Below are 19,949 nucleotides of genomic sequence, written 5' to 3' on the forward strand. Positions count from 1 at the left end.
AAACCACTACAATATTGTAAAGTAATTAGCCTCCAACTAATAAAAATAAATGGAAAAAAAATAAATAAAGGCAATCTTGAAATAAAAAAAAGAAAATGAGGTATTTAGATGCTAGGTATGTTAAAACTTTTACATCTAAAATTCTACGGTTTTCAAAATTTATTTATTAATTGATTTGTTTTTTTACTTTTTAAGATTCTCTATCACGGGTGCATGGTATTTTTAAATTAATTAATTAATTTTATTTTTGTCTATAATGAGTCTTCATTGCTGCTCAGACTTTTCTCTAGTTGCAGAGAATGGGAACTACTCTCTAGTTGCGGTGCACAAGCTTTTCATTGTGGTGGCTTCTCTTGCTGTGGAGCATGGGTTCTAGGTGCTGGGCCTGAGTAGTTGTGGCACATGGGCTCAGTAGCTGTGGCTCCCTGGTTCTGGAGCACAGGCTCAACACCTGTGGCACACAGGCTTAGCTGTTCCAAGGCACGTGGGATCTTCTGGGATCAGGGATTGAACCCGTGTCTCCTGCACTGGCAAGTGGATTCTTATCCACTGCACCACCAGGGAAGTCCCAGGTGCATGGTGTTTTGAATTTGGTAAGTATATCTTTAATGGGTCATAGAATTTTAGGGTAGAAAGGTTATTTAAGGTTACTTAATACACCCTACTTAATACACCTTAAGGCTTCCCTGCTGGCTCAGAGGGTAAAGTGTCTGCCTATAATGCAGGAGACCTGGGTTCGATCCCTGGGACAGGAAGATCCCCTGGAGAAGGAAATAACAACCCACTCCAGTACACTTGCCTGGAAAATCCCATGGATGGAGAAGCCTAGTAGGCTATAGTCCATGGCGTTGCAAAGAATCAGACACGACTGAGCAACTTCACTTTCAATATACCCTAGAAGATGAGTCATATCAGATTCATTTGCCCTAAAAGCAGAAAAAAGTTGTACAGTGCAAGTTGCCCAGGTATTTTTCTAACAGCACATGTAATAATCCACGTTTTGGATGCTGGGAATAAGAAGCAGCTGTGGCCTTTCACCTTTTAAAATTGGTCCACTACCCTGGCATTTTATTTTAAAATATTTAGGGTACTGTGAAAATTAGAAATACCTTGTTTTGATTTTTTTCTGATGCTGACTTCATAACAACTTTTTTTCCTTATTGGTTAGATGGGCAAATATATAGTCCATTCCAACAAGCTAACAGAAATATATTTAAAGTTCTACAAACAGAAACAACAACTACATTAGGTTAAGTTTCCTAACTTAACCAAAGAAGGAAGTCATCTGAAAGCCATGCTGAGGTTAAGGCAGGCTGATAAAGTGGGGGAAAGTACTAGAATAAGAGATAGCAGTGTGTGTTTCACTTCAGATTCATCCCTTTCATAAACTCACTGTGTGACCTGTAGAATGCCACCTACCCTTTCTGGATTTCTGCTTCCTCAGCTGTGAAATGAAAGAGTTGGACAAGATAGCTTATGATGTCCTTTGCAGTTAGCTCAGTCATATGGATTCTATGTACACGTTTCTATCTTGCATTATGACTAAACACTAAACCATACAGCTCATCCCAAACTGAGTGCTTCTTAGTATCAAAGGAAGAAACCCCCAATACAAATTAATCCAACAAGAACAACATCTAGCTCTCTTTCCATTTTTAAGCATTTACTACATATAGAAGCAACTGAAACGGTTACAATCTAAGGAACAACAGTTTTCAAGCAAACATTCTATTGAGAAACTCTCTTACTGCCTTCTACAGAGCTATTGAGAACTAGGGAATGAAAACTACTTCCATTTGGTTCCATTCGGTCTGTGTAGGGACAGAATGAAGCAGAGCTGTGTCAAAGTGTTTCCTGTTCTGATGACAGATGGCCAGGCTTGCTGAATGAGAGCTTTTAAAAGAGACCACATCCTGCAGATCTAGGGAAAAGGGCAAAAAAGTGATCCTAGCTCTCACCATCTCTCCTTGCTCACCATCATTGACAGAATCTGACATGAATTTCAAACCGTGACCTCAGTTAGCAACTCAATATTCCCATGAAGCCCAGCTCTCCCAAGTCAGCTGAAATTCCATCCAAAGTTATTTCCTCTTCCGAGGTAGTAAAGTTGGAAGTAAAAAAGCTCTATAGCCATTTTTTCTCTCTACAGCTCTACAGCCAATTCTTTTCATTTCCCTCCAGATAAGTAAACTTAAAAACTGGAACAGTAGGGTTCCAAAATAAGCACTTTCCACCACATTTATTTACCCCAGTTGAGAATGTCTTCATACTTAGTGTACAAAGTGAAGTTCATTCTTTTAAATCTATTCAAATGGCCGCTGGGCCATGTAGTCTTATTAAGTGAAAAATAAGTGCAGTTGCTAAAGGATAAGAGAAGAAGCAAAAAAGAATATTTCCTCTAGGAGACTATGATACTGGGAAACAACCATTATTTATAATAGAATTTGCCACAGGCAGACAATATCTTACAACTCAGACTCAAAAAATAAAAATGTAATTTTCATACAAATATTTACATGAGAATTTACAAGTACGGAATGTCACTTGGCACAATGCCCCACTTTGAAAATAAAAATGTGCCAAATAAAGATAACACTGATACCACTTTAAAGGTTAACACCATAAAATATTTTTAAAAATAAGTTTCCACCTTCTGCCAACTCACTATTGTATGACTGTGAGACTTGAAGTTAAGCAGCCTAACTGGTTACTGCTATTATATGTCTTCATGAGACAAAGTTAAGCAGCCTAACTTGTTAGTGCTATTAAGCAATGAAATAATGAAGAAAAAGACTATGACAGCCTCAAAGAATTGTTTTTATAGGTAACAGTGCCTTGGTTTCTGAAGAACAGCAAAGCACAGTCTAGGGAAGGAATGGAATTTTCCACTGGCACTTGGTGTCACCTTGTTGGTAGCTTTGCAAGACACTAAATTCTAATTTCTACTGGCAAAGGCTATGGTAATAACACACAATGCCACAATTGACCTTTTTCAGTTGTGTGATGTGGTAACTCTAACTTCTTTTTGAGCCTCAGATGAATTTTATAAGTTCCTAAAGCCTATGGGTAGCAGATAACCAACTAGAGTGGTCCGAGAACTTAGCAATATCTATCCGTGGAAAAACAAATTATTTTCAAAACTATTTTCTACATATGCCTAAAAGTTATTTACTATAAAGAATAAATCACCAATATTTTTATAAACCAAAGAAAACGCACAAATAACTCGTAGCAAGTCTGTTATGACTGTTTAAAATACTACTTCTGTCACAACATAAAACATGAGATATAGACTTACAGTTACATGAGAATTATATAAAATAATTTGACAGATCCTACCTTTTTCAGGAACCGGATTCCATAGGTAAATATATAAAGGCCATATGAAAATTTCCACCTGTGGAAAGTTTAAAAAGCATTCTGTGATACTCAGTTTAAATATTTCATAGCACATTCTGAAATGAGTGAAAAAATTCCATTAAATGAACCACCCCCCCACACACACACAGAGCTTTGCCCCAACTAAACATAATTAGTGACTTCAATGCAGGCTAAACATGTACACTCATGAGTGGCATACAGTAAATATTTTAAATATTAACAATTATATTTGTAACAATTTTTCTTTTATTCAGTTATTATGTTTGCCCATTCACTCATCTTTTCTTCTTCCAGCATGTGAATTTCCTTTAGTTCATGGCTCATGAATGGATAGATTTGAACAATATGAAGGTATATAAGATAGTTTTGAATTCTTTGCCTGATTCAGAGATTAAGTAAATGACTTAACTGATGTTCATTTTTTTTTTTAAACTTTAGTATTTTTAAAGTAGGTAACATTTTTTCCCTTCATCTTTCAACAAGTTTTTATTGGCATCTTTCTGGATATCACTAAAGGAACCTATCTGGAATCCAAACCGTCCATCTGATGTACAACTGTTAGCAACAACCTTATACTATCCCAAACTCTGTCAAGCTGTTAGATGGTCACTTTTTTAATGAGGAAAATCTTTAAGTTCTCTTTCAATGTTAAATGAATTGAATGTTTACCTCTTTTAAAGACTTTACATAAATACCAAGACTTGATGTAACTTATATATAGTGTATGTGTGCATATATATAATATATGGTTACTGCAAAAAACATCTTCACCTGGTACTCAATTACCAATTTCATTTTATTTTTCTGAGTGTAAATAGTTGTGCCTTTAAAAACTGGTTGATCAGATCTAAAAGAGACACATGTACCCCAATGTTCATCACAGCACTGTTTATAATAGCCAGGACGTAGAAGCAACCTAGATGCCCATCAGCAGACGAATGGATAAGGAAGCTATGGTACATATACACCATGGAATATTACTCAGCCATTAAAAAGAATTCATTTGAATCAGTTCTAATGAGATGGATGAAACTGGAGCCCATTATACAGAGTGAAGTAAGCCAGAAAGATAAACACCAATACAGTATACTAACGCATATATATGGAATTTAGAAAGATGGTAATAATAACCCTATATGCAAGACAGAAAAAGAGACACAGATGTATAGAACAGACTTTTGGACTCTATGGGAGAAGGCGAGGGTGGGATGATCTGAGAGAACAGCATCAAAACATGTATATTATCAAGTGTGAAACAGATCGCCAGTCCAGGTTGGATGCATGAGACAAGTGCTCGGGGCTGGTGCACTGGGATGACCCAGAGGGATGGGATGGGGAGGGAGGTGGGAGGGGGGATCAGGATGGGGAACACATGTAAATCCATGGCTGATTCATGTCAATGTATGGCAAAAACCACCACAATATTGTAAAGTAATTAGCCTCCAGCTAATAAAAATAATTGGGAAAAAATAAAACAAAATAAAAACTGGTTGATGTCACAAAACAGAATTCCTGCGATCATGCTGCTCCTGGTATCTTGGGTTACAAGTTGTAAGTGAACACAAAGGAGAAAGTGATTAGTCAACTTTGCCATGAGATAATTTGCTTTCTGTGTTTGCAAGCCATGTAAAAATCTCAAATAAGAATTTTTGTTTTTTTTTTGCTCTTTGAGTCTGATTTTAGTTGAAGTATAGTTGACTTACAATGTCATGTTAATTTCAGATGTACAGCACAGTGATACATTAGTTATACATTATATATACATATTGTTTTTGTTGTTTACTAGCTAACTCATGTCCGTCTCTTTTGCGACTGCCATGAATTATAGACCATAATTATATATATGGTCTACAGTATAGTATATATATGGTCAACAGTATGGTCTATATATATATATATGTATATATATATATATATTCTTTTTCAGATTAATTTCCCTTACAGGTTATTAAAACATATTGAGTAGAGTTCCCTGTGCAATGCAGTAGGTCCTTGTTATCTATCTTATTTATAGTAGTGTGTATATGTTAATTCCATTCTAATTTATCCCTTTCCCCTTCCCTTCTGATAAACCATAACAAGTAAGATTTTTTTGTAAAGGTTATTTGAGGAGATGATTCGGGTTACAAAGCTCTTTTGAGGTAAGAAGAAAAGAACAATAATAGGGAGCTCAGAGAGCTGAGTAAGACTCAATGGTAGACACAAATGTCCCTGAGTTTCATTCCTGGACTGACCGACTCTTCAAACATCCTGGAATTCAAGTCAGAAGTAACCTTTAGAGAAGAGCTTTAAACTTTAGGATTGAAAATCATCAACTAATAATCCATAAAACCTGAATTCAGACAGGAACAAAAAGCAATGATTCTAAAACTTCTTACAAAAGCCCTCTTCTAAGTAAAGTCAGTTTACTTACTGCAGTGTCAAAGTCAAGGCCTTAATTTTAAACCCATCTCCATTATCCATTTTTTTGGTGGCTGTGGGTGAGAGTATCTGTGTGTTTCTTTCTGTTAGGATGCATAAATTCTAAATCAGAAGTGAAGATCAGGTATGGCTCTAAGGGTGTGTAACACATGCAGTTTACACAGAGTATGATGCTAGGTTTAATGTTTTGCTGTTACTATCTTGAAATTCTTAATAATTGTTGAATAAGGAGCACCATATTTTATTGTTCATTGGTCCCTAGAATTATATAGCTGATTCTGGTCAAGATTCATAGATTCTCTTAACTTTGAGCAAACCTATTGATATCTCTTGACCTCAATTCCATCTCTATAATGGGAGAGTGGTTTATATTATACTGTTTTTGATATTTACACTGTTTTGATATACTGATGTCCTAAGGATTTGATGGAAAAAGTAATTTCCACTTCTCTCTAGTTCCTCTGACTCATGATTGTATTAAACCAGCCTAATTCATGCATTTGCAAGTTACTTTTTGGTCCCTGAAGACAAATGAATTCACAACTCCTAGACTAAACCATTTATAACAGCTGTTTCAGCTCTAGAACATTTGTTGTTCAGTCATCAAATCAAGCCCAACTTCTTGTGACCCAATGGACTGCAGCATGCCAGGCTTTCCTGTCCCTCACCATCTCCTGGAGTTGTCCAAGTTCATGCCCATTGCATCGGTGATGTCATTCTACCATCTCATCCTCTGTTGCCCTCTTCTTTGCCCTCTTCGCCTCCCCTTCACTGCCTTGTCACGTCAAAGGGACTTGCATAACTCAATGAAGCTATGAGTCATGCCATGCAGGGGCACCCAAGATGGATGAATCACAGTGGAGAGTTCTGACAAAACATGATCCGCTGGAGGAAGGAACAGCAAACTCCCAGTAAACTTGCCGTGAGAACCCCATGAACTGTATAAGATACTTAGATCAGGCAGTTTTTACGGATAACAAAAAAAGTTTATGAAAGTCATTGGAACCCCTATAATCACTCATGTAACTACATTTTCTTTCATAAAATGACCCAGTTTTCATTAAGACGTAGCTTGTATTATAGGAACATGAATGCCTCCATCATTTGAATAACAATTTGTGATGAATATCTATAAGGCAGAGTTTATTTTCACCAAATATCTACAGAAGTAATATTTTCAAGAATTTTTCCACATTCAGGAAGTCCTTTGTTTTATTTTTATAGTTTCATGTAAGTTACAGTTTTAAATGGTGCCTAGCTACCAGCCATTGACACAACCCCTCTCAACTAAAATATCTATTAAAAAGAAAGGTAAATAAAGGTGCAAGCAACCACAAAAAGGAAAACATGACCTTGTACCTATTGCAGGAATCAAAGAATTTACAGAAGAAAAAAAAAGATTAAGAATAAAATTAGAAATAAAAATGTAATTAGAGGCAACAAGAAACAAGCTATTGGTCTTAAAGGAAGTAGGAAAATCTGAGTATATCTTCCTGTCTCCACTTTTTACATCTTGCACAGAAATGCAAAAATCTACATCACTCAGAAACCTAGACAGCCCTCTGTCATGAATGAAACTTTTGAGGCAGGAGGAGAATACCCCCACTCTGTCAATTCATGACTGTTCAAAAGATGAGTAAGAAAAAAGGAAGTACTTAGCACCCCGGGAATTCCAATTACAGAGAAGGTGACTTAAGGGCAAAATGATTCATGGTGGTGTTGCATTCTGGAGGTTGGAGTTCTTACAACCCATATAAGTGACAGAGAACAAGATATAGAGATAGCTGCTCTATGTGAAATTCTTCTGGTCCACTGAAAGTAGACCAAGACCTATAGTCATCAACCTGCTACAAGGTCAGAGATCTAAAAGAGGACTTTTACCAGCAAAAAAGAGAACAGAGAGTGGGGTAAAAGTCAATCTATACATCTCTGCGAGCAGGTCTAGATGGATATTTCCAAATTCAGGAATGAAAAAAATCTAAATGTCAATACAGATCTACTAAGAAGTATTGCATAAATATGGAAAGAAAAGAGCATGCTAAGGATCCAAAGAAAGAACCATCTCCTAAAGTTAACTCCCTGGAGGAATCAGATGTCATTTTTAGAAAAGCATTTGGTGTTGTTAGATATGTCTCCTAAAATCAGAAAAAGAAAGCCACAAATTAGTAAAAGACTACTGGATAAGATAAAAAGAGATTATAAGTGAAACAAAAAAGCAATATAAGGATTCTAAAAATGAAGTGAAGGAATATTATCCACATGAGGGGGAGGGGAAGAAAAAATGTACACATGTTCTGCTAAAAATCAATGATGTAGAAGATAAACCATCTCCATAGGGCTGCAGAAAAGAACCAATAGATGAAAGAACACCTAAGATCCAGAGAATCGGAAAAATCAAGTCTAATTATAGCTGCTTCTGAGAAAACTCAAGTGAAGGCTTTAAACAGAAGGAATAACCAAAGATACAACTGGGAAAAAAAATTGACTGAAAAGAATAAGGTCAAAATTGTATTCTGAACAATATCAATTCAAAGCCACATCCTGACAAATTTTGAATCCTTGGGTTAAAAAAAAAATCCTTCAATATCCATGCACAAAAACAAAAAAATCAATATACAAATCAATTGAAAATGCCAGGACATGGAAGCAACCTAGATGCCCATCAGCAGATGAACGGATAAGGAAGTTGTGGTACATATACACCATGGAATATTACTCAGCCATTAAAAAGAATTCATTTGAACCAGTTCTAATGAGATGGATGAAACTGGAGCCCATTATACAGAGTGAAGTAAGCCAGAAAGATAAAGAACATTACAGCATACTAACACATATATATGGAATTTAGAAAGATGGTAATGATAACCCTATATGCAAAACAGAAAAAGAGACACAGATGTACTGAACAGACTTTTGGACTCTATGGGAGAAGGTGAGGGTGGGATGTTTCGAGAGAAGAGCATGTATATTATCTAAAGTGAAACAGATCACCAGCCCAGGTGGGATGCATGAGACAAGTGCTCGGGCCTGGTGCACTGGGAAGACCCGGAGGAATCAGGTGGAGAGGGAAGTGGGAGGGGGGATCAGGATGGGGAATACATGTAACTCCATGGCTGATTCATGTCAATGAATGACAAAACCCACTGCAATGTTGTGAAGTAATTAGCCTCCAACTAATAAAAATAAATGAAAAAAAAAAAAAAGAAAATATGTCACCATCAAAGGAGAAATATCCAGTGGTCTTAACTTTTCCTTTGCATCACTAAATTTATAGAAAAGAGAGAACACTCCATCAAAGAAAGCTACTGCCAACCAAATTGCTTTCATTTGTTAAAAAGAAAAATATGTAAAACATTCTCAGATAATCAAAAGCTCTGAAAATACATTACTCTTTAACCATTACTAAACAAATTACTTTGGTCAATCCCAACCCACGGAAATACAAACAAAAGTTAAGACTTCAAAAAGACTGATTTTAGAATAAAAGGAATATTGTTAACAACATAAATAATTGCTGTAAATTTCATGGGGCAATTTGGGCAAATAATGTCCAATTAAACACTACTGTTCTTAAGGGGCAATTTAGTACAAAATATTTAAAAACAATAATCAAAGGATGAATTCTCAGATTATATTCCTGGAAGGAGGGACTGGAGAAGGGAAGCATTAAATTTATTCTAATACAGAGAAATTTCAAGACACTGTGGTCATGGTAAGAGAAATATAGTTGAATTCATGTCAATGTATGGCAAAATCAATAGAATATTGTAAAGTAATTAGCCTCCAATTAAAATAAATACATTTATATTATTAAAAAAAAAGAATGTTTCTTTAAAAACTTAGAGGATGTCTGGTTGAAGATGGCAATGTGGGTGCATGAATTTACCTATGTGCCTTTATGAATGCAGCACTAAACAGGCAGAAGAGGGATTTTGTTAAGGAAAGAATAAACTCAAAAGGACACAGACGACAGGGTTGAGGATAACCACCCCACAGTGGAGCCTGTTGTCAGAACCAGGGGCTGGCTGGATCCTAAGCTGTGGTTGGAGGATGCTCAGAATCACCAGAGAATCCCAGAAAGATTCCAGATGAGAAAGCAACTCTGCAAGGGAGGAACCTCTGTTGGACAGAGAGGCCTCAGGAGTAGCTTGCCCAAGTCCAGACTGTTGCTAAGTGGCAAAACCAGGACACAAACCTAGTGCAACACTGACTCGAAAGCCTCCTCTCAAATTCCACAGAATTAACATGCATTTCTCTGCCTAGATGTGTTCCACACTACACTTGTTTGGACATGGAAACCTTTTGTAGCCATCAGGCCTGAAAATGAGAATGAAAAATGTGGCCAGTAAAAACTACCACCCACCGAACCTGTTTTATTGTCCTTATACAATAAGGCTGAAAGGGTTCTTTGTCAAAATAAGACTCATAAAACGTGCCATAAAAGCAGAGAATCAGAGTGTTGAGGTCTTGTATTTTACTGCCAGGTCACTCACGTGGCACCGGGGTTGATCGAGGAGGCAGATGCAGGGACAGACATCCAGAAGTAGCTCCCTGAGCTCAACTCAGCACACCAACCTCGAGAAAAGAGAACAGCCCATGGGGCCAATTTCTTTACAACATTTCTGGAGTACCTGCTCTGGGTTAACAGCTGTTCTGAGCCCTTTACAAGCAGAAAGTCATTCAGTGAAAACTATTCCACACCACAAAGTAGGGACTATTAACCATCTCTAATTTTCCTTCCAATGAGGAAACAAGCCCAGAGAGGTTCACTGACTTGCCAAAGGTCACACAGCTAGCAAGGGAGAACATAGGACTGTGAACCAGGCAGCATGATTTCAACATCCCAGCTCTTAACTGTTAGGCTCTGCTGCCTCTTCTTGACGTTATACACCTGAAAACTGAAGACAATGTATTCAGCTGAAGTGGTGTTTCCAACCAAGGGGCCATTCATAGACACCACATGATGAGAACAGTCTCTGTCCTGATGAACAGAAACTGGCTGCTTGCAAAACTGGAAGTAGGGAAGGCTGCACTGGGGATTCTTCTCAATACCAGGGCACTTAAACAATATTGAGTGTGTTCCCTAAAGTCACCAGTAATATCCCAGGACCCTTTTCCCTCTTAGCCACTCATCTTGTCCACGTACTGCAACACTATCCCTCCTTTGAGATTTATGTAAAATGCTAGCTATTCCATGAAGCCACCTTTTCTGAGCACTGCAACAATGAAAGCATTATAATTCTCTGATGGTGTGTGTCTTACCTCCTTATCTCATCTTTGATTACAGCCACAAACCTCTGACTTGCTTGTGAGCTCCAAGCAGGCATGACTGAATATTATTTATCTTTGTGTTTCTGACAGCAGAGTGTTTGGCGAGAAATAGTTCCTAAATTGACATCTGAATTTTTATTAATGGTATGAGCACTCCCTTTAACTTCTCTAATTATAGGCTTATTTTAATCAAAATAGTCTTTAATTAAATAATTTTATCAACTATTTCCAGAAACTGTGCAAAATATGAGTAAGAAAGGGGAAAGACATGCTAAATGCTTCTAATGCAGTTTTTTTACATGACCAATATAGAAGAAATTTGGAATCAAAGAAAGTCAACTCTGGAATGGTCTAAATAATAATTAAAAAATACTGTTACTGAATGAAAAACTAGGATGCCTTATTAGAACACATTATTAGCACGTAGTTCCTTTGATTCTGATTGAATTTATCAATTTGAGACATTTCACATTTTCACTGTTCCATCATTTAAGGTTAAAAAAAAAAAACACTGCTTACCAAATATATGAATAAAGTGAAGTAGGGCTTACATCTTTTTTTCATGAAATTTAATATAAACTTCATATTAAACTTCATATATCTTGCAAATTATTACAAATGAAGTGAAACTACTATTGTTGTTCGATTGCTAAGTCATGTCTGCCTCTTTGTGATCCCAAGGACTGCAGCACGCCAGGCTCCTCTGTCCTCCACTATCGCTCAGAATTTGCTCAAATTCATGTCCATTGAGTTGGTGGTACTATCTAACAATCTCATCCTCTGCCACTCACTTCTTCTTTTGCTTTCAATCCTTCCAAGCATTAGGGTCTTTTCCAGTGAGTCAGTTCTTTGCATCGGGTGACCAAAGTATTAGAGCTTCAGCTTCAGTATCAGTCCTTCTAATGAATACTCAGGATTGATTTCCTTTAGGATTAGCTGGTTTGATCTGCTTGCAGTCCAAGGGACTCTCAAGAGTCTTCTCCAGCACCACAATTCCAACGCATCAGTTCTTCAGCACTCAGCCTTCTTTATGGACCAACTCTCATATCCATACATGACTACTGGAAAAACCATAGCTGTGACTGAATGGACCTTTGCTAGCACAGTGATGTCTCTGCTTTTTAATATGCTGTTTAGGTTTGTCATAGGTTTTCTTTCCAAGGAGCAACTGTCTTTTAATTTTATGGCTGCAGTCACTATCCTCAGTGATTTTGGAGCCCAAGAAAAGAAAATCTATCACTGCTTCTACTTCTTCATAGTGAAACTATGGAGTTCGATAAATGAAAAAAATATTCTGAAATTAGTTAGTAAAGACTTTGTCCACCAATACAGTTGTCCATCAGTATCCATGGGGAATTGATACCAAATAACAATGTCAAATATCAAAATCCAAGGACGCTAAAGCCCCTTATATAAAATGGTATAGTGTTTGCCTACAAATTATACACATTCTCCTGTACACTTTGAATCATTTCTAGAATACCTAATACAATGTAAATGTTATGTAAATAGCTGCTGCTGCTGCTGCTAAGTCACTTCAATCGTGTCCGACTCTGCAACCCCACAGACGGCAGCCCACCAGGCTGCTAAGTGAAGTGAAGTGAAGTCGATCAGTCGTGTCTGACTCTTTGCGACCCCATGGACTGCAGCCCACCAGACTTCTCTGTCCACGGGATTCTCCAGGCAAGAATACTGGAATGGGTTGCCATTTCCTTCTCCAACCACCGCTGCTAGTATGTGGCAAATTCAACTTTTGCATTTTGAAACTTTCTGGACTTATTTTTCCCAAATATTTTCAAACCCTGGTTGGTTGAAATTTGTGGAACTGGAACCCATAGACACAGAAAGCCAACTGTACTTTACATAAATCTATCCTTTCACCTCCCAAGGATCGAACCTGGGTCTCCCGCATTGCAGGCAGATTCTTTATCATCTGAGCCACCGGGGAGCCCCACAAAGAAGGTTAAATTCCTGTTTTTTTTACTGAAAACCTCAAAGCTTATGACTTTCATAAGGTATGAACAAAGCTACAGTATAAACATGGTATACTCATATTTCATCATTTCTCCAGTCAAGTACATCAGGACTTTAAAAAACCCTTCAAAAAGGTTTCTATGTATCAGATACACTCACTTCCACAAAGTTTTGAAGTGAAGTTAACTGTGGCTTCAAACTTAATAGCCATCTTAATCATCATCTTTATGAAGTGAACAGTACTTCTATTTACTAGGTGTTCCTTGAGGATCAACTAAGTATTTTTATGTTAGTAGTAGCTGCATTCCTTGAGCACTCACTTTATGCCTGCTACCATCATAGACTTTTCTATGTACTAACTTATTCTCATCTTATGAGAACCCTATGGGGTAGACGCTATCACTCCGATCCTACGGACATGGAGAAATAATTTAGGTCACTTGCCTAAAAGCACAGTTAGCAAGTAATGAATTTGGGGATTCAAACCCAGGCAATCTGATTCCAGGAACCACACTCCTTTCTACTACATACTGCCTCTTTATTTTAACATAAAAGTTAAAATAGAAGTTATACTTTTTACTGCAAAGTACATTGCTCTATAGCTTTTTCTCCAAACATATTAAGCAAAATCAGTGGAATTACTCTGACAGCTATGGCCTCCACTTTCAAGCTCCTTTTCGATGCTAAGGCAGGAGGGCAAATAAAACTCTCTGTTGTCTTCTCTTCCTCTCTCCACAAATGTTAAGCATACACTCAAAGTGAGATGACTTGGCAAGAGCCCTGGTTAAGCGTCGGCGTCATGAATGTGTGATGCTTACCCTCGTAGGACAACAGCTTACTGAGGGCAAAGATTTGGTCTTACAGGTATTTGAGTGCAACACTGGTATATTTCTGTGTACATAAGTCAAAGTTATCCATCTCCCAATTTTTATGTTTCAACACAAGCTTTTCTTTTTTATTTTTAATTAATTAATTTATTTATTGCAGGCTAATAGCTTTACAATATTGTAGTGGTTTTTGCCATACTTTGACACAAATCAGCCATGGGTGTACATGTGTCCCCCATCCTGAATCTCCCACCCACCTCCCTCCCCATCCCATCCCTCAGGGTTGTCGCAGTGCACCAGCCCTGAGCGCCCCTGTCTCATGCATCGAACCTGGACTGGAGATCTATTTCACATATGGTAATATACACATTTCAATGCAGTGCTCTCAAATCATTCCACCCTTGCCCTCTCCCACAGAGTCCAAAAGTCTATTCTTTATATCTGTGTCTCTTTTGCTGTCTCGCATATAGGGCCATCATTACCATCTTTCTAAATGCCATATATATGAGTTAATATACTGTATTGGTGTTTTGCTTTCTGATTTAATTCACTCTGTATAATAGGCTCCAGTTTCATCCACCTCATTAGAAATGATTCAAATGTATTCATTTTTAATAGCTGAGTATTTAATACACAATATTATTTATTACACAGTATTTAATACACAATACACAATATTCCATTGTGTATATGTACCACAGCTTGCTTATCCATTCATTTGCCGATGGACATCTAGGTTGCTTTCATGTCCTAGCTATGGTAAACAGTGCTACAATGACATTGGGGTACATGTGCCTTTTTCAGTTCTGGTTTCCTCAATATGTACGCCCAGTAGTGAGATTGCTGGGTTGTATGGCAGTTCTATTTCCAGTTTTTTAAGGAATCGCCACACTGTTCTCCATAGTAGCTGTACTAGTTCGCATTCCCACCAACAGAGTAAGAGGGTTCCCTTTTCTCCACACCCTCTCTAGCATTTATTGTTTGTAGACTTTTTGATGGCAGCCGTTCTGACTGGCTTGAGATGGTACCTCATTGTGGTTTTGATTTGCATTTCTCTGATAATGAGTGATGTTGAGCATCTTTTCATGTGAACACAAGCTTTTTTGTTTTCTTTTCCATTTATTTTTATTAGTTGGAGGCTAATTACTTTACAATATTGTAGTGGTTTTTGTCATACATTGACATGAATCAGCCATGGATTTACATGTATTCCCCATCCCGATCCCCCCTCCCGAACACAAGCTTTTCTTAACAGCCTTGCTCTATGGAATAGCCTTGTTTTTTCACCAGCGAAGGTAGTGATCCCAAGGGGTCCATCCACACCCTTTTCTACCAACGAAAACATCAGGTTCAGAGAAATGTGTAACTTCCCTATGTTCCCAGATAACTTGGTGAAAGAAAACAGGGCTCCTCATTTTTCACACCAGGTCTCCTTTGTCTATATCTTAAAGCCCCATAGCCTTAAGGTCTAGACTAGAAACAGATAATGACACCCTCAGTTCAGAAAATACTCAATGGACACCTGATACACTGCCAATTCTCTCAGGAGGCATGTAATGTCCACTAGTGCACAGACATCAAATTTCACAAATTAAGCCAACATTAATTTTTTTTTTTTTTTTTTTTACAGAGCCACAGGTGCCAGACTTCTGATCATCTGGGTAGTTGGTGGATTGGCTGGATTTTTGGTTTGTAGAACAAAATTAGGTCCTTCAATGATATTTTGCATTCAGTAAGTCTAACAAAGCCATCAGACATCACTGAATCATGTTAATGATGCAGACACATATTTCTTTCTTGTTCCACAGGTTTTTAGCCAAAATACCTCCCCTCAAAGATTAGACATGGGTTTGACCCCTGAGTTGGGAAAGATCCCCTGGACTAGGAAATGGCAACTCACTCCAGTATTCTTGCCAGGAGAATCCCAGGGACAGAGGAGCCTGGAGGGCTATAATTCGTAGGGTCACAATGAGTCTGACACAACTGAAGTGACTTAGCATGCAAAGATTAGTTTTAGAATTCAGCATTTTGAAGTGAAGATAGATTTGAAGTCTTAGTTAAACAATTGATAGGTTTCATCTGAAGACATTTTTAAACAGAGATAACAATTTTTAAGTCTGTATTCTCCATTTCAAATTGTTACTGGGACACTAATTTTATTAATTGAAGACAACAGAGATGATCATTAGCTAGGAAGAAAGTAAACTGACTTTAGCTTGAAAAATTCCATAAATTTAAAGAATGAAACAAAGGTGAGATTAAAGATTCTTTTCTTGGAAACTCTGATATACAATCTAAATTCCCAAGATAGCCTTCAAACTTTAATCAGTTTAGGAATCCAAAGAAATAGTGTAGCAAGGAGAAAAGATATGACTCAGCCTGGTTCCAAATAGGAAAAGGAGTATGTCAAGGCTGTATACTGTCACCCTGCTTATTTAACTTAATGCAGAGTACATCATGAGAAATGCTGGACTGGAAGAAGCACAAGCTGGAATCAAGATTGCTGAGAGAAATATCAATAACCTCAGATATGCAGATGACACCACCCTTATGGCAGAACGTGAAGAGGAACTAACATGCCTCTTGATGAAAGTGAAAGAGGAGAGTGAAAAAGTTGGCTTAAAGCTTAACATTCAGAAAACTAAGATCATGGCATCTGGCCCCATCACTTCATGGGAAATAGATGGGGAGACAGTGGAAACAGTGTCAGACTTTATTTTTTGGGGCTCCAAAATCACTGCAATGGTGACTGCAGCCATACAGTTTAAAAATGCTTGCTCCTTAGAAGAAAATCTGTGACCAAACTAGACAGCATATTAAAAAGTAGTGACATTACATTGCCAACAAAAGTCTGTTTAGTCAAAACTATGGTTTTTCCAGTAGTCATGTATGGATATGCGAGTTGGACCATAAAAAAAGCTAAGCGCCAAATAACTGATGCTTCTGAACTGTGGTATTGGAGAAGACTCTTGAGAGTTCCCTGGACAGCAAGCAAATCAAACCAGTCAATCCTAAAGAAAATCAGTCCTAAATATTCATTGAAAGGACTGATGCTGAAGCTGAAACTCCAGTACTTTGGCCACCTCATGCGAAGAGTTGACTCACTGGAAAAGACCCTGATGCTGGGAGGGCTTGGGGGCAGGAGGAGAAGGGGACGACAGAGGATGAGATGGCTGGATGGCATCACCGACTCAATGGACATGGGTTTGAGTAAACTCTGGGAGTTAGTGATGGACAGGGAAGCCTGGCGTGCTGCAACTCATGGGGTCACAAAGAGTCAGACATGACTGAGCGACTGAACTGAACTGAACTGATGGACCAATTATGCAGACCTGAGTTTCTCCTCAAAGCAAACATCTCCTGATATTATTTCTATGTCCATCAATAAGTAACCTGTTGACTCCAAGCAGTTTTCCTCATTTGTTGAAGGCTCAGCTGTTTCTCTGTTTGAGAAGCAACAGACTCATCAATGCAGTCACTGAGGTTGGAGGTAAGTCAAACCTATTCACTTCATTCTCAGGGTCAGTGTGAACTTAATCTGAGCCAGCACTGTCTTCATTAAATCATTGATTCAAAAAACAGGTTAGGCACTTCTGTAACATGCAAAATAATGTTATACATTTCATGAATATATATCCTCATATACATATATACACATATATGTAGCATAAAAATAAAGAAGGAAATATAAACACCGAATTGAGGACAGAGATTGACTCCAGAGGATAGAGCAGAACATAGAAGGGGTCTATAGAGAGCTTCAGCTGCTTCTGTGATATTTTAATCCTTTAAAACAAAACTGGAGAGAGCTCAGAGGGTCTCTGTTATATTAGTCTCTGTATTTAAGAATACTTCATTATAAAAAAAAGATACTGTGAATAAGAATTATGTTCAGCAAAACATATTACAGTAAATGATTGTCTTTTCTTTTTCTCACACCTAGAAACTATGAATGGCTTGTTCATTATATATCATCAGTCCAAGCATCATTTTCTAAGCATCATAACTAGTTTTACTTTTTTCCTGTCATTTATATTCATGCTTTGAGGGCTAAAATTACCATTGGAAAAGTTTCAGGTATTGTCTACATTTTACACTGACTTCTAAATCTACTGTGATTCATTTCTTAGATTTAACTATTTTGATTTGGATACTGGGTTTTTTTATGCTTTGTTTGTAAATTCTAACAGCAGTCAAATTTTACTGATTCTCTCTTCAGTTCTCTACTGGGGTCCATTCTTTTCTTTCCAGGTTGATTTCTCTTGTCAAGTGCCCAGCAAGGTTGAACTCAGCATCTCTGGCCTTTGGCACCTCCCATGAGTCTTTCCAACATCAGTCCCAGGCTCCTACAATCTACTCAAAAATACAACTGCCAAAAATCAACATCCACAAATGACATTCTGTTAGGTCACCGTGTCTATGAAACATTTCTCCTTACTCCTAGAATTCCCCTGAATACAGACTAAACATATAATCGTGAGCTTCAAGTCCATTCATTTATACTCAAGTATGAAGGCCACAACTTGTAGAAATCAGAAAAAGATAAATGAGCATTTTTCAATAAACATTTGTTCAGGATAAGGATAAAAGAAGGAATAAAATCAAGATTATTCTCCTGTTGCCAAAAATAAAATCAGTCAATATGACTTTGGAACATGTACTTGCAAATGTCACAATTCCTAAGTGTGTGGTTAAGGCAAAAGCAGCCAAATATGTATTACCACCTAACGTTAAGCTACGACAGAGGATGAGATGGCTGGATGGCTTCACCAACTCGATGGGCGTGAGTTTGAGTAAACTCTGGGAGTTTGTGATGGACAGGGAGGCCTGGCGTGCTGCGATTCATGGGGTTGCAAAGAGTCAGACACGACTGAGCGACTGAACTGAACTGAACGTTACGCTAATGTTATGTGTCCCTTGAAGATCAAGTGCTTTCATAGTCTCTATGTAAGTCTCTATGTAAGTCTCTTTCTTTTTTCTTATCTGAAAGCAGACTGAAGACAAAGAGTCATTTGTTCAGATGCTGTGATTGCACAGGAAAGGAACAAATGGGAATGAATGGTACTCCAATTTGAAAAATGTACATACTTTTGAATTTAAGCAAGAAATTCATTTGTACCCCTCTACGGCCCTGTTTGGTATCAACTTTCTGTCACAGGCTCTACAGCACATCTCATAACTAGAGGAGAGACACAGCAGCAGACCCTTCACAGGGACTGGCATAGAGATCCTCTCTTACCCTTAAATCCTGCCTACAATTCTAGTATAAAATTTCTTTAGTTTCCTCATCTGAAAAATGGGGATGAAAATAAGTAATTTTCAGAGTTGTTAGAATTTAATGAGAAGTGAAAGAAAAGATTAAAACACAGAGAAATATGCTCAGGGATGGACCCTAGGATGCTATGTAGGCTCATCCTTAATTTACTTGCCCTGACACACCAGTCTCACCATGCATTCGTACATCATATTTCACCTCCTGGTGTGTGTTTGTTCATTTTTTCAATATTTTTTCCACCCACGCCCACACCACTTCTCATCCTCCAGCTCCTTCAGCCCATTTACCACCACATTCTTCTCTTGGACTTTTAAGTTGTCTGTGAAGAATACAGATTTGTTTATGTAGATGTCTATTTATGTGTGTGTATGTATGTTTATGGACTTCTCAGATGGCACAATGGTAAAGAATCTGCTTGCAAATGCAGGAGACACGGGTTCAATCCCTGGGTAGGGAAGATCCCCTGGAGAAGGAAATGGCAACCCACCCCCGTATTCCATGCCTGGAAAATCTCATGGACAGAGGAGCCTAGTGGGCTACAGTCTATGGGGTCACAAAGAGTCAGACATGACTGAGAACACACACATACATATTTATATATGTGTGTATGTATAAACATAGATATATGTATCAAGTAAATACATATATATGTATGTGTATAAACACATATATCTATGTGTATGTATATGTATGTACATATAAAAGTTAAATCCAAGAATATCAAGGATCTTCTGATTGGAAACAAATACAGGTATATAGACCTCTGACCTAGTATCTTCTATGTGGGAGAGAATGATGTT

General features: G+C 37.7%; 1 protein-coding gene across 4 annotated transcripts in view; it reads right to left on the reverse strand.

Moving 5' to 3' along the window:
- Positions 1–19,949, reverse strand: part of CERS6 (ceramide synthase 6) — a 329,281-nt gene that overhangs the window by 134,529 nt on the left and 174,803 nt on the right. For all 4 annotated transcript variants that reach the window (XM_061135463.1, XM_061135465.1, XM_061135464.1 and 1 more), the window contains exon 4: positions 3,340–3,397. In XM_061135463.1, the coding sequence (XP_060991446.1) occupies positions 3,340–3,397 (58 nt within the window). The remainder of the gene's footprint in view (positions 1–3,339; positions 3,398–19,949) is intronic.

The sequence above is a fragment of the Dama dama genome, chromosome 33, assembly GCF_033118175.1.
Source record: "Dama dama isolate Ldn47 chromosome 33, ASM3311817v1, whole genome shotgun sequence".
NCBI classification, from domain to species: Eukaryota; Metazoa; Chordata; class Mammalia; order Artiodactyla; family Cervidae; genus Dama; species Dama dama.